The sequence below is a fragment of the Hydra viridissima genome, unplaced genomic scaffold (assembly GCF_058129835.1).
Source record: "Hydra viridissima isolate aposymbiotic clone 2 unplaced genomic scaffold, HvirCarnegie_v1 scaffold_15, whole genome shotgun sequence".
In the NCBI taxonomy this organism is placed as follows: domain Eukaryota; kingdom Metazoa; phylum Cnidaria; class Hydrozoa; order Anthoathecata; family Hydridae; genus Hydra; species Hydra viridissima.
This window is the reverse complement of record NW_028324314.1, coordinates 4943349-4968805: the sequence shown is the minus strand read 5'-3', so window position 1 is coordinate 4968805 and position 25457 is coordinate 4943349. Positions and strand designations below refer to the sequence as shown.

Here is a 25457-nt window from a genome sequence, read left to right as displayed (position 1 = left end):
GACATTTACTCCTTTTACCCACAAGTTGAACCTGGAACCAAAATTGTTGAAAAACCTTTTCACTTGATTTACCTTCCCATCGTTGTCAGCAAAATTTCAAGAATGGAAACACAAATCGTTGATCAAGATGATTACTTGATCGATTTTAGAGGAGAAGACATCATTGTCAGATACCAGAGAAAAAATCTCATCCACTCTACACGATCTTTTCTCCGGAAGCGCTTTCAGTCGGTGAAAAAAAAATTTCCTACTCTATTAAAAATGTACCAAAAGATCAAAATCAACATTTCAAAAGGACAAGCTGACAAAATTAAAAAAGTCATTCAAAACGAAACCGAAGTCAGCATAAAACTCACTCATCAAGATTTGAACGGTGAACATGTTCTTGCTGTCACTAAAACCCAATTGAACAAAATTGCAAAAGCATACGACCACGGAAAAGGTACCACCCTCAAACTCAGCAAAAAACAACTCATGCACAACGCAAAAGTAGAAGGAGGATTCATCGGTGCCCTTTTACCTTTACTAGGAATGATCGGAAGTACCATCGCCACAAACGTCGTCCCTGCTCTTGTCACTGGACTACTCTCTGGTGTTGGAGCCTCTGCCGGTTCTGCCATGGTCGACAAAATCGCTGGGCGCGGAATAGTTTACTTAAGAAAAGACGGAAAAGGGCTAAAAATATCCAGATTAGGATCCGGTATATACCTAAACCATTGGGCTGGAAATACTCAAGGCGATGGGCTTTACATAAAAAATAAAAAAGCATACGATCGTATTGGCTCTGGAGAAGAAGAACAATTCTCTGGTCTTGGTTTACTTCTCGGTCCTAATTCACCCTTCAATAGCATACCCATTTTAGGCTCCATTTTGTAATCACAACCAAAATTTTTTATCCAACAAGAATAAAAAATCATAGAAAATACACCTTTATCATTCCTATTTCTCCTTCAGACAAAATCATTAACGTCTCTCCCACATACACATCCAACACGCTCGAAAAAGAAACGATTTTTGAAACCCGATACAGCTGATCAGACTTACGCACCAAATCAAATTTCTTATCATCACTCTCTTCACCAAACTTAAAACTCTCACTAAAAACACCGATTGTCTCCATTGAAAATATCAACACCCCTTTCTCTAAACACACTCTAAATTCCGATGTCGGCTTTATCATCTTACACATTTCACTAAACCTCGAAGCCGAAACTCTTCTCTTTGAACAAAAAGAATAGCGCTCACTGAAATTCACGTTTTGAACGCTTTCCGTCGCCACCTTAATATTATACGCAAACTGGTCCAAAGATCTCACGGCGATTTCTAAACTTCCCGCACTCAAAATCGACAAAGTCAACTCGCTACCACATTTCACCGTTTTAAACACCTTACTCACATAACTCTCAACACCCACATGCAACGATTCCTCAAAATCAAACACGTACTCCTCAAAACGATCTGCAAAAATATCCACCTCAAACATTAAATTTATCGTTGTTTTTGTTCTCACACTTATCCCTTCTTTACTTATTCGCAAACACACCATCCTCATGTTATTGAACAAAAGATCAAACAACGCTTTCACTTCACCTGCATGCTTTGTTCTCGCTAAAAACATTTTTTTTAAATAAGAAAATATTTTTTAAATCATTGCATATGTTAAGAAATTGAATAAAAAGGTAAGTAAAAATCTTGGAAAATAATCAAATATAGAAATAACAACAGTATTTTATATTCATCTTCTTGGAAAACACTGATAAGAAAAGACGCCATCTTGAAAAATACTCCCATACTTAAGGGGTATCAATGCGCCAGAACCCGCTTTTTATAGTAGTGTGGTGGCATCAATAGTGTCCTTGATGGCCAAAGTCAAGGTATGGTCCACACAAAGCAAAGACTCATCAATAAAGGTGCACTTTGGAATTGCAGCTTGGACATTGGCAGCATTGTCATGAGTTACGACAACTGAAACAGCTCCTGATGCAGGTATATCGGCAACAACCCTAAAAAAGTAACAAAAAATTACAGCAAACTGAAATGTCTAGTATTGTCACAGTATGGTAATTTATGTCTTATACAAACACTAAAATAACTAACTTTTCTTTGCACTGATTAAAAACGTGCATAACGGCGAGATCAGGCATATCACTTTAACTGTTGAACATAATTAACTTAACTCATGTAAAAAAGTACATTTTGTAATTTAACTTACTTGTCGATTTTTTTGGCAATGTTGTCTGCTGTGTGCCTCTCCCTGAACGGACTGACAGAAACGACAAACTTGTTCAGAGTCCACTCCTTGTCAATATAACGAACAGACAATGATTGGTATGGATCAAAGTTCCTTGAAGCCCAAATGTCCGTGCTCAGAGCCATTCCCGGACTTTCCAGTAGATCAGTTTCCAAAACTTTATCCACAGCCGTCTTGACATTGTCATACAACAAAGGCAGCTTGTACCTAGAATAAGTTGTGGCAGCCTTAATTTTCAGCTTTGGATCTAAGTAGTGCATAAACTCCTTGAAAGGGCTTGCTCAACAAAGCTGAATGGAAGATTCATCCTTGCCAGAAGTTTCATAATTTCCAAGTCACCTCGAAGTTGCTTTGGATCTCTGGATTTGTACTTCAAACACTGACTCAGTCTTGCCTGGCTTGACTTGCGCTTTATTAGACAATCTGGGATGGAAAGTCGTCTTTTCTTAATGGAGTGGTTGAGAACTTGAGGAGATTTTTCGCCTGGAAAAAATCTTAAAATAGTTTAGTATTGCTAAGTCCCGTTATGCTTTTCCCGGTTCATTTCGAGAAAACGATTCCGAGACGCAGACCCTTAATATCTAGTTAATATAATTGCTCTGTCTCGTAACGTTTGGTAATTATCCGGGACACAGTTTTTAAATTCCTAGAAAAAATTTATGTCCCGATTTATAACTTTATTCCGGGATAATCGTTTCCTTTGTCTCGTTATTTTTTTCCGGGAAATTTCTCGTCTCGTTACGCTTTTCCCGGTTCATTTCGAGAAAACGATTCCGAGACGCAGACCTTCAGTGCCCTGATAGTTTTGTACTTTTGTTTGCAAAAAATTAACATAAATAAAAAATTGAACATAACTTCCTTTTAATTTACAATTATTGGCATCCATGGCAACTTCTAAAAAAATTCTTATCTTTACACATGCAGCAATAAATTTTGAGGCTATTTAAAGCTTTTACTGTTAATTTCTGTAACACACCTTTGCTAACTGTCACCATTCACTTTATGGTTATTTTATTATTATTTGTTTTTTTATCTCAATGGGTTCTAAGAGAGCTATTTTGGCGTTGAATAAATTGTTGAATATGAAAAAAACTGCATGCGCTGCCGGAGTTATGCTTGAGCTCTGAAGTTGTTTATAGGACAACTTGAATTGATCAATTTTCTCAGCATAGAAAGTATCCAATAACATTATCATAACAAGCTAAGTTTTCTTGCTTCAAGGCGAGTATAAGGATGTTAGAGATTTGTTATCGTACATTTAAAAACTCCAAAAAACTGTAAAAAAAACCTATTGAAGTTTTTTAGTAAGCTTTTAAAAAATTTTTGGCTTTCTGTGTGTCTGTTTCTCAAAAAATTACGTTTCTAAAATTGAAAACAATTGCTATAAGAAATTGTTAAAAAAAATAGTTTAATAATACAGTAGGCCTTTTGTGGAGTCCTTTAAAATCTCGGAGCCCCCGCAACCGTTTAGTCCGCCACTTTTTCTTTTGAATATTTTCTGAAACGACATTTAGCAGTTGCTGTTTCATACCAGAATCTTTCGCAGCAAGATTCTGTAAGAAGCCATTTTGAAGGAGGAGAATAAAAAGTACATTCTTTAGAAATGATATCGAGACCGATATTTAAAAATCCAAATTGTAATTTCCAAAATATAATTGCTCGTAAAGTATTTTCCTTGACCTAAAAATCTCATATTCAGTTTAAAATGAAAAAACAAGAAAAGATATTAAAATTTCTCGTAGTAAGTTGACTTTATTGGAAAAAGCATTTTCTTCCTCAGATGGCGTAACCAGATTTTGGGACTTATACCCAAGTGTCATATGGGTATAAGCCTATCAGTCCCCAAAAAGATTTTCTTGGGTCACAACATCAAGCTTATCCATTTTTGACAGAAAAAAAAACAAACTACTCTTATGAAAGAGAAAATTGAACATGTCATTAAATTAAAGTAAAACTTACAGTTGGTAACTAATCAGAAACATGTGACGGTGTTAATTTTAGAGGGGAGGGGGTACAAATAGGTTATTTTGATTGTTGATGAAAAGCCTTTTCCATTTTAGTAGCTTTATAAACCAAATTTACCGCTCAAAATAAAGCATGGATAAGTGTTCCAGAACAGAGGCGATCGACGAATACTCTTCTAAGGCAATTGAAGTCCAAAAATTTAAAGACATCTCGTATTACATCAGTCGATGTTTAGGTAACGCGAAAACAATTCATTATTTTGGATTAATCACTAGTGTGCCACATTACACAAAATACCTATCCAAAATTTTAAAGCTGTTGATGGTTTTGATTACTTTTTTTGCTACTTTGTCAACTTGCAACAATTTATAACGTAAAATAGGAGAATAAAATCCGTTGCAACTTAGATTACTAAAATTACTAGATAGTAAATACTCATTGAGTTTTCTAATTGAATGTTTTGTCATGGTTATACTAAATTTGACCAATTGTGCTCATTAATCAAACAAGAATATTTAAAAAGAAAATTTAACTCAAACAATTAGAAATAAACAAAAATTTTACAAAAATATTTCTAAAGTTGCAAAAAAATATTGGAAAGTTCACAAGAACTTTAAATTAAAACAGTTTTCTTTTCCCCCTCAGTACTTGGTATTATTAGTTATCAAAATTAATTTCTATGAATACCCTAAAAGCTTTTATACCATAATTTTATTATTATTTAATGAAAACAATGAACAAATTCACTTATTTGGACTTAATTTATTGGTATTAATCCAAAAAGTAGATGACAGCAACTCATTCAAAAATTAAAAAATAAAAACACTTCATATTTGCATTAAAAAAAAAAAACAAACAACCAACCATTTGAGACAACTTATAGTCCTGAGAACAGTTAAAAGAAAATAAGAAAATTTGATATTTGATAAGTTCTAAAAATCAATTTGATAAATTCTTAAAATCTTGAACTTGGAGTTTACATCTTCTGAATTGCATATTATTTTGAATTGAATAAATTCTCTCAGTCTCCTGTGCCTACACTCCTACTTTCAATATACAACTTTGATTTTCTATTACCAATATCGTTATCCAAATCTAATGCCATCTTATGTTTTCTTGATTCTATTGAGTGGGTAAATGATAATTCTAAGGCATCATCACTATTTTCATTTAGTGCATTAACAGAATCATTTATTTCAGCTGTTTCAGAAATCATGAAGTTTTTATCATTATTTTTTAAAGGAGTTTTTGTTTTCAATAAGGTTACTCCGCCAATAGTGAAAGTGGCAGTTGTGACCTTTCCAGTTTCTTTGTTTACAATCTTTCCTTTTCCATGTGTGTATGAATGATCTTCTTTAACAGTCTCATGCACATCAACAGGAAATTGAACACCAACATCTTCCATAAACTTGAATTGAAAGTTGACCTGCTGTGAAAAGTGTTTTCGCTTCAACTTGCATCTGCATTTACACTCACAGTCTGTTTGAGTATACTTAAAACGATCTTTAAATTCCCGATCAAGACGCATTTTTTCCATCTCCAACCTTTTTTGCAATACTTTATTTTTCCAGTTATTTTTGATAAGTTGGACTTTTTCATTTACAAAAATCCTTCCGGGAAATATTGTTGGTATAGCATCAGCTTTTAACTTACGTTTGACTTTTGTAGGACCATATTTACGTTTGTATTCCTCCCATTTTTCATCAAAACAGTCTTCTGTAAAATGGTCAGAACAAACAGCCACATCTTTTGGTAAACTTGTGCGATTAATTGCCATTATCCAAAGTTCCCGAATGTCCATTCTATCTTCATTAGGTAAGTCATGAAGAGAAAAACTGCGAGAATCAGATGTTTGACAACCCCATTCATCCTTTGATCCTCTATTCTTATGATGATGTGTATTCTTACAACCAGGAACACAGCAATGAACCATCGCTAAAAAAATTAAGCAGTAAATAAAAATGAATTAGAGTGCAGTCAAATAATAGTACTCATTTTCACACACTTAAAAATCTATTGCTCACCCAAGATCTGTTTTCTTAAATAGTTATATACCTGGAAATTTGTTGTTTTACATTTTAGGCACGATAAACAATTACCTCCCTCTGCTGTATTGTTTTTTTTCTAATCATACAGACAGTACAAATTAAAGATTAAATGACAACCTCATTTAATTAAGTAAAATTTATTGCGTTAACATACTCATAACTAAATCCTCTTAATCTATCAAGTAGCTATATAAACTAGGATAATATATAGAAATATATACCATGACCTCGTCATCATTCTATCATGCAATGACTTTTTTTTACTTCTGTTGGTATTTTCTGAATGTAAATAGAGATTTGTGTGTTACTGGTAACTATTAAGGTATGTTGATAGGTAATTGGTACTTGAGCACGTAAATATATCTACTTTGGTAGTCAAGTTCAATTACATATTTTTATATACATATATATTAGAAAATTTAAATTCTTCGCGACATAATCAGATAAAACCTTTTAAATATTCATATCGGGATTCATATCATTCCGGAATTACAATAGAGAAATTCTTACTTTGACAGTGAGGTCTTTTTCCTTCTTTTTAATGACGATGTTGCAAAAACAATTGCGAGAGAGACGGGTTCCAAGTTGTTATCTTTGTAAAAAAAAAAAATCTGAAAGCAAATATGATATTTTGACGAGTTGCCATTTTTGCGGATAAATATATACCTCAATAAACAAGAACCCTTTTTAGAAAACAACACCACTGTAGAATAAGAGAACAATTTTCTTTTTGTTCCAGTTGCAAGAGTTGTCGCTATGGGGTTTTATATTTTTTTAGTTGATTTCAATCTTGAAGTTATTTTTTTCTGAATGCTTTAGTTTTCATGCAACTTACTATTGATTAAATTTTTCTGAAAATACGCTTTTCTTATGTTTAACTTGGTACAAAAACTGTGTTCCAATTAATGTACCATAATTGAAAAGAGAGTTTTTATTATAAAAAAAAAGACAAAAAAGAGATTTATGCTTTGCACTCCACATTATCTAGAGAGAGTCAATGAACTGTGCAACCTACTTATATTTTTGTCTGAAGCAACCAATTTTTATTTCCCCCTGTTATTGATATTCGACGAATAAATTGCTATGTTTGAATATAGATGAGCCAAGTATAAAATTTTACAAGATTTTATCTGGAGAAACGGAAGGAAAAGTCATTGAAAACGGAATGTATATGAGTTTATGAAAAAGCCGATTTACTTGTTGATGCACTTATAACTTACTTTTTATATTCTTTGCCGTTGTTCTTATTTTAAAATCTTTTTACTTAAAAAAAACGAAAACAGACCAAGAAAATATTTTGAGGAAAAAGAAAATAACAGTTGATTGTAATAGTTGATTACTTCCGAGTTTTCAATGAAAAAGTAGACGATGAACGTTTGCCTGTTCTTGTCACAGAGCATGCAGCAGAGAGTTTAATTTGAGTTCAAAAACCCCCTGGTGCAGGACTAGCAATTGCTACAGTAATTTAAAATTCATTTATAGAATAGGAAAAGAAGAAAAAGGAAAAAAAAAAAAAAAAAAAAAGAAGAGAAAGCTCCAAATTTTACTTTTAGATTTATACTGTTTTGACTTACAAAATTAAAATACAAATAGGTAAGAAAACCATATTATAATTTATTCATCGGCACAAGTTTTGTTTATTTTATTTTATTTTTTTCAAAAAATAACTTTCTCTCGTTCTTTAAAATATTAAAAGTTATTTGTAATAATTTTCAACATTTTAATTGTTTTTATAAGTCTAGTGTCACACTACAGTTTTACAAGGTAAACAGAATTATACAAGGTCAAACTACAACTATTGAAATCTAAAGATCTACAAATCTAGCGATCTTGAAAAATCCACTTTCAAACTGTTTATTAACAAAACGTAATAATGAATCTTACGAAGTACGGTAACATGTAAGAGCGAAAAAATTATAGCCATTAAAAAATACAAAATGATTAAACGAGAGAATGTCAGAATAGGAATATTTCGAAACGGATGTAAGTCAGAGAAAAATTGCACCGCGAGTGTTTTTCCAATTAAAATCACCTTATTTTAAGATGATGCGGTCAGGAAAAATCTTTCATAATACATCAGTTGTTTCTTCAGCATTATGGACCGTAACACCGTTCTTTTGAAACTATATACTATGCAGTTCAAATCGATTTATTTCGGGTACCAAAAATTATCCAATCATTTGACTGTTCCATGCCCCAGAACCTAAAATTTTCTTGATTTACGGTTCCATTTAGCTTAAAATGAGTTTCTTCTGACAATAACAGTTTTGAAACAAAATCTGGAATTTAATTATAAAAGTTCCAGAAGTTTTTGTTTGCTATTTAACATCAGTTTTTGAGTTAACTCTTTCTTTTAAGGAAATGAGTGTAGGTTTGACCACAAGATTTGTACAGTGATGATCGTGAAATACCTAATCGTCTATGCTAATCATCTTGTTGATTTTTCTGGACCTTGTTGCACACTTTCGGCTACACGCTTTATATTTTCTAATGAATGCTGTCCCCGTGGTCTTTCTATTCGTAAGTTATCGGACGTAATCGAGCCACCAATCATCAAACTGTTAGTGGAAAATTTTAAATTTGTTCCGAAAATTTTCGTCGAAATTCATGTTGAGTTGCAATAATTAGATTATTACTTCGTGCATACCTCAACCCAATTCCAGCGTGTTGTTGTGGAGTATAATTATCTATTTTAAGTTTTTGGAGTTATCTTCAATTATCTGAAAATAAAATGCAGAAAAGGTGATTAGTTTAGAAGCTATAAACAAACCAGATAGTGACTTTTGGGACACTGTATATTCACTGAATTGTTTAGGCAAAGCCTGAAACAGCGAAATGAGAAAAAAGAAACGCCATAAATATTTCTGATTAAAATTTTTTTAATAGATCCAATTTGTATTGAAAAAAGTGTAAAAATAAATACTGGAAAAACTTGGAGGTGATGTGGAAGGGGTGTGTTTTAAGATTTTATAACGAGAATGTAGAACTTTAACGAGTTAAACTACACATAAAAAATGCAATACGCACCTTATTATACGCCTTTTGCGCCACAATATTCTGTAATTATATTTAGATACTAAAAACGCTGTTTCCATAAATATTAGTCCCTTTTTTTAAGATTTGATGAAAGATAAATAAGTTATATAATGATAACAATAATAATAATAATAATAATAATAATAATAATAATAATAATAATAATAATAATAATAATAATAATAATAATAATAATAATAATAATAATAATAATAATAATAATAATAATAATAATAACAATAATAATAATAATAATAATAATAATAATAATAATAATAATAGTAATAGCGATAATAATAATAACAATGATGATAATGATGATGATAATGATGATGATGATAATGATGATGATGATGATGATCATGATAATCATGATGATGATGATCATGATGATGATGATCATGATGATGATGATCATGATGATGATGATCATGATCATGATCATGATATGATAAACTTCAACTGATGTAAAACAATATAAAGAGTAATATAAATATTTATAATAAAAGATGTTAAACAGATTATTGTCGTATACTCTGTTCTACAAATAACTTTTAACTTCCCCTGCAAAAGAGATTTTCTCTAAAGGTCAGATTGTTAACGTCAAAAGTGCAAGTTCATTCATTTCATGGCAACACTTTTGAATGTTGGTTACCATTATGATAAAAAAGTTATCGCATAATTAAAACTCTTTTAGTCATAATCGATCTCAAATAATTTCTTATTCTTCAAAATTAAAGTTATCTTTTTTCTTACACTTTGTGTGAAAAATTGTGATATTGGTTCCAATCAGAGCCCCCTAAAGGAAGGTTTTGTTGGAACATTGTTTTGTGGTAATAATATTTCGACCCAAAAACTGTTTAGAGTACTGAGCTAAAATCTTTAATTTATCAAAATGGACGCTTATTTTATAAAATCGCTCTAAGTTTATAAAATTAAAATAAATTTATTTTTTTTACATAGGACAATAATTTATTACTATGTTATGACATCCATAAATTTATTACTATGTTATGACATCCATAAACTTAGATAATCTTTCTAAGCATTCTTTAAGGATATTATTTTATGCAACAAAATTGTATGTGCAAATTGATTTAAGGTCAAAGTGCAGAAAATTTCGAATTATCGTAAAAAGAAATTTTTTAAAATAAAAATTTGAATAAATATTAAAACGGAAATTTAAAAATTAAACCTGATTTTAAAAAAATACCATATTTTGTGTGTTTCTTTTTAGGGACTAAAATAGTAATTGCCAGCAAAATAGGGGAAAAATTAGAGGTAAACTGCGATAGAAAAGCGATAACAGGGTGGCCTTTCCATATTAGCGCTTTTCTACCGCGTTTTTTTTTGACAGGCCTTTGATTTATAGAAAAAAATTTATTCCAATCCTTACCAACATAATATTGAAAAATAATTGCAATAAAAACAATTGCAGCAGGTGTTGAGTTTAAAGGTCACTGAAAAATATTTAAACACTTTTACTTTTTCTTGAGTATCCTTCCGTTTTCTAAGTTGCATAATTCTCTCATAAAATCATAATTTTTTAAAAAAGTCAAAATTTAGCAAATAGTTATAAAAAGCGCAATTTTTATGTCATTTTTTCAATATTTGTACCTACTTAAATTAAAAATTGGCAACGGAAAGCAAAACTTCCGCCGCGATAAGTCACTGGAAGCGACCTCCAAATTATCGTGGCTCCAAAATATCTTCTGATGGGGGCTGTCAATTGGAAGGTGGAAACTACTGGAGGCGGAGGCAAAAAAACTCAGCCACCAAAAATTTTTAGGAGGCGGCCACAAATTGCAATCAAAGTAAAATAGAGGCGAGAAGATTTCCGCTGTTTACCAATTCTACATCTGTATAATATACCTATAAAAACAATGAATTTTTAACTATTTAGTTAAGAGTTTTTATAAATCTAATTTGAAGGTGTCAGTTTATCAATTTTATTAAAATTTTACAAAGTTAAAATGTAAATATCTTTTAAGAGCCTTATTTGATCATTTCTCTTAAAACATGGAAATGAAGAAAAAATGAAATATGTTTCTATGTAACTTTTTCTCTTTCTTTCTTTTTTTAAATCACTGTATACAATTATAAAGAAATGGGGAATCTTAAACTTGAAGTCCCCACCTTACCCGTCAAATTTTCGTCCTTTCCGCTCTCAAATAGGCGGCATTCAATTACCACACAACTAAAATTACTGCTCCAAATGTAAGGTCCGAAACAGCTCAATTTGGATTTGATAAACATGATCAAGTAACTTCAAATTATACTGCACATGTACATCTAAAAAAAAAAAAAAAATAAAATAATGCTGCTTTCTATATGCCAACAAATTAAAATTCTAAACATGTATTACAAAAAGCAGATTGGGTTGGATATTTATCTTAAGTTTTACATAGCGAGGAATTTCTTAAGTTATAGTTCATTTTAAAAATATTTAGCAAGATGCCTTTTTACATAATTCCTCTTTATTTTAAAAGTTGTTTTTTTGAGTGTACAAAAATTACTTGCAATTACTGTATTTGAAGGGGTAGTATAATTCAAGTAGAAGGATATTTTTTAACATTAATTGTTGTTAATAATATTAATTTTATGAGTTGCAAATAAGTTACATTCAAAACAAAGGTTGCTACATTATAGCCTTTGTAAATAAAGTCATCTATGTAAATAAATCAGCTATATCCTACTCATCTTTATAGACTGCCCAACAGGAAAAGTAGTATGCTGAGATAACAAAGATTATTACCTTAACACTACTTTTCCTGTTGTAAAAACAATAAAAGCAGTCCTTACTAAAAAAAAAAAAAAAAAAAAAAAAAAAAAAAAAAAAAATAGTTTTTATACTTTAGATAAATAAAAAGCAAGCAGAAACTAAATATTGGCCAGTCATGTCAGATATACCAGAAAATGCTCCTGAAAGTATGATTTTTTAAAAGTAGATGCTGTCAAGGTTTCACACCCTTAATTTAAATATTCTGTTTTATATATATTGTTAAAAATCCTTAATTTATATATTTTGTTTTATATATATTGTTAAAAGTTTTATTTAAAAATGCAGAACAACATGAAGTACTCAATTTTATGCACTGCTAAAACACACCAAGTCACTGCTAAAAGCCATTACCTTCTTGTAAAGCTATCTAGATTAATTTTTTTGTAGGTTGTCCAGGCACAGATAGCACTTCAGCTGGAAAAGCATCAGCCTGTCAAGGTTGTCCTAATCAAAAAGTTTGTTCATCTGGCCAGCCAAAGGCTCCTGACCCAGGTATTACCATATTTTTAGTTTTTGTCTTTGTTCATCATCAATAGCAGTTCATCATCAAAATTCTTGTCTTTGTTCATCACTAATTACAGTTTTTTAAAAACATATACTTTGTCTCTAAACTTGATCAATAAGTTTGTTTAATATTGCCAAAAGGAGTAGGTTGTGATGAAATTAATAAACCTTTGATGAATTTGCTTCCTCCAAGTGTTAATACATTTGTTTATTACTAACTGCAACCAGTCAGTCTTAAAAAATGACAAAACAATGGAGCATAATTAACCCAGAGTTTGGTGTAATTTTAAGGGTATACACTAGGGTACGTCACTTAAAAAAAAAGTGAGCAAAGAAACTTCTAGCATCAATATTATAGTGCCAATATGTATAATAAATAAAAATTTGAAAAAAAAAATTTGAAAAAATTTTTTTTTACCTACCGGGGAACTCATTCTTTTAGGAAGATGTCAGATTGTAAAAAATCACAAATTCAAAAAAGTCATATCTCAGTGAGTTTAGTTCGATTTTGATGTTCTTTGTGTCTAACAAATAATTAAAAAAAGGTAACATGATTGGCGTTGAAAAATTGAGATTATACCAGGGCTGATGACGCCAGAGGATCAAGGGGTCACTGCCCCCTCCCCTCACTTTTTCTATAAAGCCCCCTCACTTTTTCTATAAAAAATTTTTTTTTAACAAAGGTTTTGAAGTTTTTAGATATGGAGGACCTTTTTTAGTAGTTGATGATTGTGCTCCCCACAACTCCCCCAACTTTGAGAACTGTGTCGTCTGCCCTGTATATTTAGAAATGCAAAGTTCGGAAAAGTTGTAGGTTATTTTTAAATATTTATTTCTACATTTATTACATTGTACAGAAATATTGTTTGTATTTACTTGTATTCACCAGTTATCTCTACATTTATTGCATTGTACAGAAGTGCACATTATTTTCTACGTTTATTACATTAAAACAAAAGTGTAGTTTGCGCACAATGTACATAATACACACTTCTGTACTAATGTACTATTCTGTATGTGCTCTGGAAAAAATACAATACATCACATTCTGAAATATTTTTTTTTAACCATATGTTTTTGTTTATTCATACTAGCAATCAATAAAACTGGAAATAAATTACTTCCATTAGTGCATTTATGTACCTCATACAAGAAAATGCGGTACAATAGTACAAAAGTACTTTACTTCCGGTTTGGTTGATTTCCAGTTTTGTTAATTGCTAGTATTTATTTAATATTAATAGGAAGAATGAGTGCTCCTAAAATTACTAGATTCAATTTGGATAAAAAAGAGTCAAAATTTTCACTGTATTTGGGTGGAAGCAAGGACGTATTAATAGATGGACGTTCAACGCATTGTTTTTTAAAAAAGATATGCGTGTTACGCTATTGTTTAGATAACAAAAGCGAAACAATAGGTAATAATTGCAAAACCGGGGAGTATTTTTATTTTTTTCGACGTCGGGAAAAGATGGTCTCGACTATCCAATAAAAATATTTTTAAAAGTATTTTACTGAGCATCGATACATAAAATGAGTATGACAGAAAACTTTGCTATTAATCAAGATTATTCTTTTTTGCTTGAAAGTATTGATAACCAAATTGAATTAGTTGTGGATGATTTTATTGAGATAGATCTTGAAGAGTTAGCGGAATTGTTATCAGAGGATTTTGAATTGGAGCTCACACCACCAGCAATTCCTACAGAGAAGCTGATTGCAGAAGAAACCAAAATGCTGAAAAAAACAGAAGAACGCTTAATAACTAAATTTACCTGTCTGAAATGTTACAATAAGTATCTTAGAGAATCGAATTTTAAAAAGCATGAAAAGAAATGTTACATTGCCACTAAAGGTGTGCTTATACTCACATGTTGTGGAGCTTAACGCCTAAACGGGTGCTAATTTATATTTGCAAATACTCCCAGATTATGAAAATATTGTAATAACTCTTAATTTTGATTTTAGAAATTATTCAAAACTGTAAATTGTTGTAATGTACTATTGAACTTCCATATAGAAGAATGCAAGTTGTCTTTATTACATTTTTTACATATACTGGTGTAAGAAAATGTACACAGTTAAAAAATGGCTAGTTAAAGGTAATAGATGATTGACATTTCTCTTTAACCTGGGTTCCATTACATCCAAGTTAGTATGGTAGATGGTACTAAAACCACAACAGACTTCTAAACATATTAATGAACAACCTTTATGTCTAATAAGTTTTCAAATGTATTGCCTTCTTTCGTTTCAATTATTCCAACATCCTCGTTTGATGTGCTTCGGAAGTTTTTAAAATCAGAAAATTTATTTCTGATTAGAAAAAATGATAGTGGAAGTCATTATTACATTTACAGATGTTCATGCATGAAATGTTGGAGAATATAATATTAGCAGATTGAAGATTTAGTTGATCTGGAAGAGATTTGTTAATATTAATGGATAATGGCACTTCACGATTTAAAACAATTAGTCAATACATGCCATTTGATTGGCGATAACTATTGATTTTAACTATTACAAAATAATTTTTGTTATTTTCATTGTAACAGTCAAAACCATGTTTTGATGCAAATGCTTTTAACTGTTGATGAATACTTATCACATGTGCTTTTTTTTTCTTCCAACTCTTGTGAGTTACGTACATAACAGGTTTTTGTGTGTTCAGAAAAAGTAAAGAATTTATCATTCCTCTCAACTTCAAAGCCTTTTTTTGATTTTAAATCTAACCTGTATAAGACCATATAACATGATTTGCATAAATATTCAGGATGAACTTTTTGATAGTCTAAGGTATCCAGCTTGTAAAAGCTAAGAATTGCTTGTTTATAGATAACAACAGGTTTTATTTGATAGTGACTATCCTGCTTTATTATGCAGCCACACTTTCTACATAAATGTTTTAAATATTCCTCATGAAGACTCATTATTTATCCTGTAATGAGATAATAAATATGAATACAAAATTACTTCTTTTGATATAATATCTAGAAAAGGTTAAAAATAAGGCTATGCATCACTTGTAGAAGGCTCAAGAATATGCAACTAAAAGTATGGTCTTATCATTTTTATTATTTCTGTTGTTACTATTAGTAACAACAGTAATAATTAAAAAAATAAGATTATTATAACTTAAAGTAGCTCTACATGGCAGTTTAAAAATGCTTAAACAAAAATGCTCATTAAAAATACATCTTTCCAACTCCTGAAACGAATAGTATTTTATGAAATTTAAGATGCTTTTAGTTATAATATATACTATTTATATCATTTAGACAAAATGCAGTTTAGGTATCGAAATTAAGAAATTTTTTAACTAGGTTGTTCACGAAAAAAAAAATCACAAATTCAAGAGAAAAAAAAAAGCAAGGCAAATAAGTTCGACATTTCCGACAAAAATAAGAAATACTCTCTGATTTGAACCTTAAAGTGAGAAGCATATTCTGAGAGTGGGGTGAAAAGAACACTAAAAATATCTTTTTCGACCTTTAAACTATATCATAGCAGCTTCAATTTAATAAGGAAAATTTGTTTCACTTTACTCTATCCATTCTAGTAAACCAAACATAGCCTTTTTGCAAAAGCCTAGTTTTAGACGTCAAAGTTTAAACACAGCTAAATTTTTATTAAGCAAAGTTCATAGCTCAAATCAACTTTTTTCAGATTTGTGAACTATTCTTGATTAATCTTTTTGTCTTTTATAACCATAAGCTTCAGTAAATGCATAATTATAATGGGTTTACTGAGGGAGGTTTTTTGACGGAAATTTGACGGGTAGAAGTCGGAGTATCTGTATCATGAATTTAGAAAATTGACGGTAACATGCATAGTTTTTGGCTAATTGGCGGCACCTTTGATCTATAACAATGCGTTGAACGTCCATCTATTAATACGTCCTTGGTGGAAGTAATGATCTTAATCCTTCAGAAGTGCCTACTTTTAGAGATATCCTGAGAAAGGGTCTTTTAATACAAGAAAGTATGCTCATTGAAAAAGATATTGAAAAGTATGTAATGAAAAGTTAAATTTAAAGATTGCAGAAATATTGTTTGTATTTACTTGTATTCACTTTGTTTTATTTTTAAGGAGGCTTGTGTCTGTAAGAGAACTTAGTGTACAATTAGCAGACTTGGTTCTTCAACAGTGGACAAGATCGAATGCTCTTTTCAAGTTTCCTGTGGTAATAAACAAGATATCTTTGGTACAAAAAATAGAATTAGCCTAGAATAAGTTTAGTCAAATTTCTACAGGAAAAGCAGCCCAAAAAACTGTTGCTACATGGGAAATTAAATTAGATCAATTGCTTGACATTAAATCTTGTAAATGTGAAATCACTTTATGTAATGAAAAGTGCTCAAAATTAAATAGTTGTCTAGATTTGCACATATTCAGTGTACTTGTCTGAGGGAAAATAAGATTCCAAAAAGTGAACTTATTTGGTTAAAAGCTGAAAGAGAAAAAACGGGGTCACTATCAAAATATTAAATGACTTGTAAAGATACTAAGGAAAAAGCTAGACAGGTTTCTTTAGAAAAGAGGAAGCTGAAAAGAAAGTCAAGTCTAGAAAAACAAATCAGAAAAAAAGAAGAGGAAGAAACTTCAAAAAGTAAAGATTATGTTGATTCTTTCATACGTGATGATAATTCAAATAGAATAGAAATGGAAGATGAACCTGCTTCAACAGATAAATGGAAACTAAATTTTATGTCCATTAGTAATACTGCTGAAGCTTCTTTGAGATTTGATATTTCACCAGCGCAACATCAGCAGTAGTTTCAGCTTTTCTTCAAGACCTTATTCTTGATAACTTTTTAACACCTGAAATGTCCTATTTGGCTGTAGATCCTAAGAAAGTTATTAGGGCTAGGAAAGCAGTAATGACTAAAGCAAAGACATCTGAAGAAATGAAGTTTCAATTACAATCTATCAAAGGTATATTTGCTGATAGCAGAAAAGATTTTACCAGAGTTTTAAAGCACAACCCTGTAACAAAACGATTTCATCAAAGGGTTGTAAAAGAAGAACACATTACTGTTACTTCTGAGCCTGACGGTCACTATATTACACATTTTACACCCATGAAGGCAATACCTCCTAATAAGCCTGCTAAACAAGCAGCTATTGGACTATTTAACTGGATGGTTCCTCGGGGAGTACATAAATCTCTAGAAGTAATAGGAGGAGATTCAACAAACGCTGTAACTGGTTCAGGGAAAGATGGAGGTTTGTTGACAAATCTTGAACAATTGTTAAGTAGAAAGTGTTTCTGGTCTATTTGTATGCTACATTGCAATGAGCTTCCTTTGAGGCACATTATTGTCACTCTGGATGGACGCACCAATTCAAATGTTGGTTTCACTGGACCAATTCGAAAAGCTCTTTTAAAAGTAAACAGTATGGAAAGATTTGATACATTTAAACCTATTGCGCAGTTGGAACCATTAATCCAGATCCCTGAAAAAATTCTAAGTTCAATGTCAACAGATTCAGCTCTCTACTATAAACTGATTACATGTTTGACTACAGGCAAGATGGAACCAAATCTTAAAATGGCTAAGTGTGGCAATTTTTCTCATAGCAGATGGCTTACTATTGGCGAAACGATTATTTTTCTCCATATGAGTAACCATGGCTTTACTGATGATGTGCTAAGAAGATTTCACTTAATTTTAAAATGGGTAGTTCATGTGTATTTTCACATGTGGTATAAAATCAAAGTGAAACACAGTATTGTTGAGGCCCCGGAACACATAGTTACACTGTTAAGGCTGCTAAGAAAACAGGAGGATGAGATAAAAGAAATTGTTACTCCCTACATAACAAATGGAGCTTAATTTGCTCATTCTGAATCTTTGATTCTTTCCCTTATAGCAAGCTCAGATAAAGAATCTAGGAGGTTTGCCACTAAAACCATCAAAGAGATACGGAAAAGTTCGGAGTATGGAGACACTCGATTCAGGATGAGGAAGAAGGTCCAACTCAATCTGGGAGCTATATCCATACAACAACTGATCAACTGGGACAAAGAAGATAAATCAGAACCTGTATTTACATGTCAAATACCTACAAAAGATCTTGACACTTTCTTAGAGATACCTTTTGAAGCACCCTACTTTCCCCTACACACACAATCTTGCGAAAGAGCGATAAAAGAGGTGACAGATGCATCTGCATCCGTTTGTGGATTTGAGAGAAGAGATGGATTTGTCAGGGCTAGGTTGGCTCATAGACTTTTAATGCCTAAGCTGCACTCTAAAAAAGATCTAAGAAACATTTTTTTAACAGACACTTGAATTTGATTATATATACAGTAAATATGTTTTAATATGAATATGTCACTATGCCAAACAAATGGTTAATATTAATGTTTTTTAACTTTATTTTTTTCTTTTTCATATCTAACATCTTAAAAATAAACAAATTCCCTGGTAGGTAGAGAATTTTTTTTTCTTTCTAATTTTTTTATTACTTAATATTACTTGAAATTTCTAAAAAATAAAAAAAAGACCTGGTAACTCCCCGGGCTCCCAGCTTGTCGGCCCTAGTTTAAACTTGGTTTTTCGATGCCAATCATTTCCCTAGTTTTTTTCATGTGTTATACACAAATAAAATGAAAAGTTCACAGATGTTCACTGAGATATAATTTTTTTTAATTCGAAAACTTTGCGTTCTGATATAAGGATAATTTACGATTTTACGGTGACAAAAGAACCAGTTCCCCGGTAGGAAAAAAAATTTTTTTCAAATTTTTTTTCAAATTTTTATTTATTATACATATTGGCACTATAATATTGATGCTAGAAGTTTCTTTGCTCACTTTTTTTTTAAGTGACGTACCCTAGTATACACTGACATAAAAATGAGGCAGTTTAAAAACAGAACATTTATTTTGCAAAACTTTTTGAAAATGATCTACGTATAAACAAGTTCAGTGTCTTACTAACAAACTTTAACTTAATATTAGAGTAATTATTCCTTGTTCCATTTGTAATGAAAGAGTTAAAAGTTGTAAGAGAAAATTTTTACTTTTCTGTTACTTTGATTTTTCCCTTTATTTTAATTTGACTAGTAATAAAATAATTTGTTTTTTTTGATTTAACAAGATAAAGCTTAAGTTATTTAGTTTTTGTTCTCTTAGTTAATTTATGGCATTGATAGTTTATGATGATTCTTTCATTATTTCATCTTATAAAGATAAAGTTTACTAATAAAGTATTCTAAAAAACTACTGCCTTTTATAGGTATACAGGAGGTGAAATGGCGACTAGCATCAGTAAAACATATAATTGTTGTACTCTCTGGAAAAGGTGGTGTTGGTAAAAGCACTTTTTCATCTACTTTAGCAAGAGGTTTGGCACTAGATGAAGAAAAGCAAGTATGTTTAGGTTTAGTATTATTCTTGACTTTTCATCTTTACATTTAATTGCTTAAGCAGATGTTTAAAGAAGTGATGGTATTTAAAAGGCAGGTATTTAAAAAAAAAGTTTTGTAACTGTTTAATGGTATTTAATTATTGTAAGCATCATTTTGACGCATTCCAATTAGTGGTATTCAGTTGTTACAAAAAGCATAATTTCTTATGCTATTCATGCTAATGACTTAACTTTGTTTACCTGATAGTTTATGCTAATTATACTAATGACTTAAATTTGTTTACCTGATTAAGTTTAGGATACTTTGGTTTAGGACACTCATGATAAATTATGATGCTTTATTTACTTTTTTCTGGGACTTTAATCTATAAACTATGTTGAGAAATTTTTTGGTGGGATACTCTGATTTACTGCAGCAACATAAATGGTCTCACAACATAAGGGGTTAGAATATGTTGGAAAGATTTTCTGTTTATTATTTGGTACAACTAAATGAAATCTTAAGGCAGAGTTTGTTTATTGGCAACAGCCTGGTTTCAGTTACTGTTGAAAATTATAGCAGTTATTCAAAAATCTCTATAATATTTAATGTATTTAAGAGATATTTGAAAAGTTTACTGACTCATTTTGAAAATGTGACTTCTTTGTGTAACTATTTGTGGTAAAAAAACTGTTTATAGATTATACCATCTATAAGAGCGTGAGGTTTGTGCAGCCAGCAGTTTTTGTTATTGCAGTAACAATAAAATTTTTTTTTTATTAAAGTAGTAAAAGTGTTTACTATTAATATCAACAATAAATATCTATATTATTGTTAATACTAATAGTAAATGACTTGGCTTTTTTAATAAAATAAAAAATATATGAATTATAAACAGTTTGAAATAAGTCATCTATTTTTTTCATTTGATTCATTGTGACTATCTGGCTTTCAATTGAAACCCTGTTTAAAAACACAGGAAACAAATGCAATTTTATTCAAAATACAAAAATCTTTTATATCAATTGTAACTGTGGCAGAAATTTAAGCAATCTATGTATATGCATTCCTTTCTCAAAATATCATTAGGTTACTCAAGAAAATTTTTCTCATTCCATAAATAAACTTTTTTGTTGTTAGGTTGCAGTATTAGATGTGGATATTTGTGGACCATCCATTCCAGGAATATTTGGAGTTCATGATGAGCAGGTTTAATTTTTTCTTTTGTTAAACTGATTTCATCTGCTTATAGATTTGTTTGGTAATAGTTATGGGGTTGTAATATAGAATAACTTTGTGCTTGTCACTTCCTCTTTTATAGTTCTTCTAAAATTCAGATTTAATTCTTTTTGTTGTTAAATTTTTTTAATGAGTTTTAAATCTTAAGTTATGTATTAGATAAATGTATATAATACTTGATTAATTGTAAATAAATTTTTATAATCTTTTTGTAAAATTAGGTTCATCAGAGTGGATCTGGTTGGTCACCAGTAGTAAGTTCTTAAAATGTGATTGTTACTTTTCAAAATGTTGAAATCCAGTTTATAAACTTAAATACTATGCTTTGTTGCTACTTTTAATTTGATATCATAGCAGCATTCAATTTAACTCTAATAAAAATATTTTCTGTTAAAAAACACAAACCAATGAACATCTAAACAATATATATGTATGTATATGTACAGGGTTATTCAGTTAAATTTACACCAGCATAATATGCTATTTACAGGTGCTGCATATGTACCAATCGTATTCATTTAATGATTTAAATGTCTGCCAAGGCTAAAGAGATTAATTTCAGTCTTATTTTCTTTATTCTCTCTTCCTCAGACTGCAGCAATAAATGAGAGACCATTATATTATGATTGTTGGATTGTTACCAATTGATCAACCTTTAGCTATCATATAGAAGCTGGGGCTTACAACAAACCAATGCAAAGCTGTGTTTAACACTTACCACAGAATCCTCAAGAATGGATCTATTGAAAGAAAAAAAAAGGGAACTTCTTGTGCATCAGAAACTAGAAAAAAAGGCACTCAAGCTGATTAAGGAGAAAAATTTTTGAAATCCAGCTTGTTTAGGAGAAATTTAACTCCTAAAACCGCTGTAACTAAGAATATCAACACAGACCATCTTTACATTTCTCACTCTCAGAAGCCAGCATCAGAAATGGTTTTTGCAGCCACATCTAATTGAGGAGTCTGTGATTTGAATTTGTGGATTCAGATGTAAAAAATCAATCAATATTACAACTGGGTAGCAGCTCTTTGTGATACAGTCCTGCCATGTGCAAAAGCAATGTTTGGAGACAAAAAGACTGAATCTATTCATTAAAGAGAAGGGTGGTTTGATTGAATGCTTGCTATAATTTATCCATGTATTATGTTTTTCTTGTATTTTCAACTAATGTTTGTTACTCCTTGTCAATATCTTATGGTTAGCATACTAGCTGGTATAAATTTGACTGAAGCACCCAGTATATGTATGTATGTGTGTGTGTGTGTGTGTGTGTGTGTGTGTGTGTGTGTGTGTGTGTGTGTGTGTGTGTGTGTGTGTGTGTGTGTATAAACACACACACACACACATACATTCATAGGCACATGCATACATACATACAAGTAGATTATAAAGTAGGCTATAAACGGTATATCAACTATGTTTTTATTACAAGATATTTCTAAGAGGCATAAATTTTATACAGAAAGTTGCCTGTTTATATATTTTTTTATAGTATTTAGCTTTATAAGGTTTTTTAAAGCCATGTTTAAAGAATATCATAAATAGTTTACTTTATCTTTATTTAAGTTAGTTTGAATGCTGTTATAGATAGAAGTTTAAATGCTAAAATAAATAAGTTTGAACGCTGGAATAACTAAGGAGCTTTTTTTCTAAAAGGAGCTTTTTATTGTACAGAATAATGTCTTTGGTATTGATTTAATTGATAATGAACACACAAAACTGTTTAAAATCAGAGAAAAAATGTAAACATCTGCCAAAAATTTTTTGTGTGTGTTTTTTTTTGGTAATAACAAAATGACTTTTGTTACTTTGTTAATTGAAGATGAAATAGTTTTTGAGATAATAGCTTCATTTAGTTTGTTGAAGATAATTTGTCAGTCATGTCGATTGGTTTTCTACTTCAATCTGTTGATGAAGCTGTAATATGGAGAGGACCAAGAAAAAATGGTAAAAGTTTGCACTGTCCACTGTCCATTGTTTCTTAAGTGACATCAAGTATAAGAAGAAGCTCCTCTCTTCTATTTCATAGCTTCCTTTAAAATGGTGGATTTATAATAACAACTGTGCTCTACACAGTTTTGTTAGAAAGTTATTTTTTTATTTTCTTTATTTTTTAGGTATTATTAAGCAGTTTCTAAAAGATGTTGATTGGGGTGATGTTGACTATTTAATTATTGATACACCCCCTGGAACATCAGATGAGCATTTATCACTGGTTCAATATCTTAGTCAAGCAAACATAGATGGAGCTGTTATCATTACTACTCCACAGGTATGTGTGTATATATATATTTATTTATATATTTTTTTATTTGTACTAGTTATGTAATTATTGTTAATTGAATTTAACTTAAATCAAACCATTAATACTGAAAAAGCTAACAAACTTTGTAGGATGTTGCAATACTTGATGTGAGAAAGGAAATTAATTTTTGCAATAAAGTTAAATTACCAATTCTTGGGGTTGTAGAAAATATGAGTGGCTTTGTTTGTCCAAAATGTCAGGTAAATTATAATTGTTATTGAACAAAGATTATATTTTAAATATTTTATGAATTTTATATTATTTTGGTTTCATTTAATTTGGTTTGTTTACCTTAGACTGAGTCACAAATTTTTCCGCCAACAACAGGTGGTGGAGAAGCTCTAGCAAATGAATTAGATCTTGAATTTCTTGGCCGTCTGCCACTTGACCCAAGAATAGGTTTGTTTAATTAATATTCATTTTTGTGATTTCTGAGATTTGAAACTTAAGAGTTTACTAAAAAAAAACTTTTTAAAAGCCAGCTCTAATTATATCAAAGTAGTTTAAAAAAGACCATTTACATTCTGATGATTGTTCTAGTACTTTCATCTCTATTTTGAATTATAATAGTTGTTTATTCATGTTTATGTCTAGTAATGGTTGTTGTTGTCCAGTTATCATCATCATCATCATCATCATCATCATCATCATCATCATCATCATCATCATCATCATCATCATCATCATCATCATCATCATCATCATTATTATTATTATTATTATTGTTATTATTATTATTGTTATTATTATTATTATTATTATTATTATTATTGTTATTATTACTATTATTATTATTATTATTACTATTATTATTATACAGTTATCATTGTCATTATCTGTCATTATCAATTTTCATTGTAAAGTTCAATAGAGGCACCTGAATTTGCCAATGAAAGGGAAGAAAAGAGTTTTGTGCAATTTAAGTTTGCACATTGTTGCCTTTTTGAAATTTAACTTAGCATCAGGATTTGGTTTTTTGGATTTTAATAATGATTTACTTTTACATCAGTCATTTGAAAAAATCAAATCAAAAATTGAAATTAATATATTAAGACTGCTATAAGACTATGCAAACAACATTGAAATTTTGTCATTGAAATATATTTACATGGTTTTGGTGAAAACAAGTTTTCTATTACTTTATTTTGCATAACTTTTTAATATAGGTCAAAGTTGCGATGAAGGAAAATCTTTTTTAACTCAATTTCCTCACAGTCCTGCTGCTCGAGCTTACCATCAGATAATCAAAAGTAAATCTATTTTTTAATAATTTCTTATGAAACACAGAAAAATTATTTTAACTATTTTCTTAATTATATCAATATTTTAGAAATAAAATGTGTAAAAAAAAAATTTTGTGTAAAATAGATTTGTTTAATTTCTTTAAGTGTCTAATGTTTTTAAAAGCATAAGATCTATACTTTTGTGGTGATTATATTTAGTAAAGATTTATTTTCAAGTGTTGGTACATGATTTTTAATTTTTTTATGTTTATATAATTAAGTTAAAGAAATATTACAAAAAAATTGGATTAAAAAAATCTTTTTACTTTTCTTTTAGAAGTTGTTGATCGATGCTCAATTAAAAGCAGTCAAAAGTAATGCTAGAGGACTTTTAATTGGCGGGAAGATTTTCATAGATTTTATTGTGAGGTGGTGTAAGATTCTTAAAATACTCACGAAAGCAGAATATTGTTTATAGTCTTTTAAAAATGATAGTTTCAGATATTATCACTATTCTGGTTTATTTGCTAATTTACAGAACTTTTTGATTTTTATTATCAGAATTGTTTATTGCATAAACTGCATAAATGTAAAAGCAAAACAAGTTGTTCTTTTTTGTTAAAAGAAAATTTTTAAAAATTTTTAAAAATTTGTTTTTAAATTAGTTTGGAGATTTAAATACTTTTTATTTGTGTTCTTTTACAAAAACCACTGAAACATAATATCATCAATAGGTCAATAATATAT

General features: G+C 30.1%; 2 protein-coding genes and 1 pseudogene across 5 annotated transcripts; 2 read left to right on the top strand and 1 right to left on the bottom strand.

Annotated features, from left to right (window-relative positions):
• Nucleotides 1-4963: 4963 nt before the first annotated feature.
• Nucleotides 4964-6897, bottom strand: LOC145193339 (uncharacterized). Of its 3 annotated transcripts, XM_080070799.2 has the most exons (3): nucleotides 6775-6877; nucleotides 6486-6543; nucleotides 4964-6151 (listed from the first exon to the last, which is right to left on the bottom strand). In XM_080070799.2, exon 3 carries the CDS (start codon nucleotides 6147-6149, stop codon nucleotides 5238-5240), a length of 912 nt encoding a protein of 303 aa, XP_079926925.2. In that variant the 5' UTR covers nucleotides 6150-6151; nucleotides 6486-6543; nucleotides 6775-6877; the 3' UTR covers nucleotides 4964-5237. The 3 variants fall into 3 exon arrangements, with proteins under 3 accessions (XP_079926925.2, XP_079926926.2, XP_079926928.2); XM_080070800.2 differs by lacking the exon at nucleotides 6486-6543 and having other exon boundaries at nucleotides 6775-6897; XM_080070802.2 differs by lacking the exons at nucleotides 6486-6543; nucleotides 6775-6877 and adding an exon at nucleotides 6272-6478.
• Nucleotides 6898-12117: 5220 nt separating this feature from the next.
• LOC149878320 (cytosolic Fe-S cluster assembly factor nubp1-A-like) lies at nucleotides 12118-25359 on the top strand. 2 transcript variants are annotated; one of them, XM_090073323.1, is made up of 11 exons: nucleotides 12118-12259; nucleotides 12470-12574; nucleotides 19831-19964; nucleotides 21083-21151; nucleotides 21403-21435; nucleotides 23039-23129; nucleotides 23300-23454; nucleotides 23577-23687; nucleotides 23784-23886; nucleotides 24654-24737; nucleotides 25048-25359. In XM_090073323.1, exons 6-11 carry the CDS (start codon nucleotides 23063-23065, stop codon nucleotides 25086-25088), a joined length of 561 nt encoding a protein of 186 aa, XP_089929449.1. In that variant the 5' UTR covers nucleotides 12118-12259; nucleotides 12470-12574; nucleotides 19831-19964; nucleotides 21083-21151; nucleotides 21403-21435; nucleotides 23039-23062; the 3' UTR covers nucleotides 25089-25359. The 2 variants fall into 2 exon arrangements, with proteins under 2 accessions (XP_089929449.1, XP_089929448.1); XM_090073322.1 differs by having other exon boundaries at nucleotides 12143-12228.
• LOC149878321 (uncharacterized) lies at nucleotides 17294-18380 on the top strand (annotated as a pseudogene).
• Nucleotides 25360-25457: the final 98 nt, after the last annotated feature.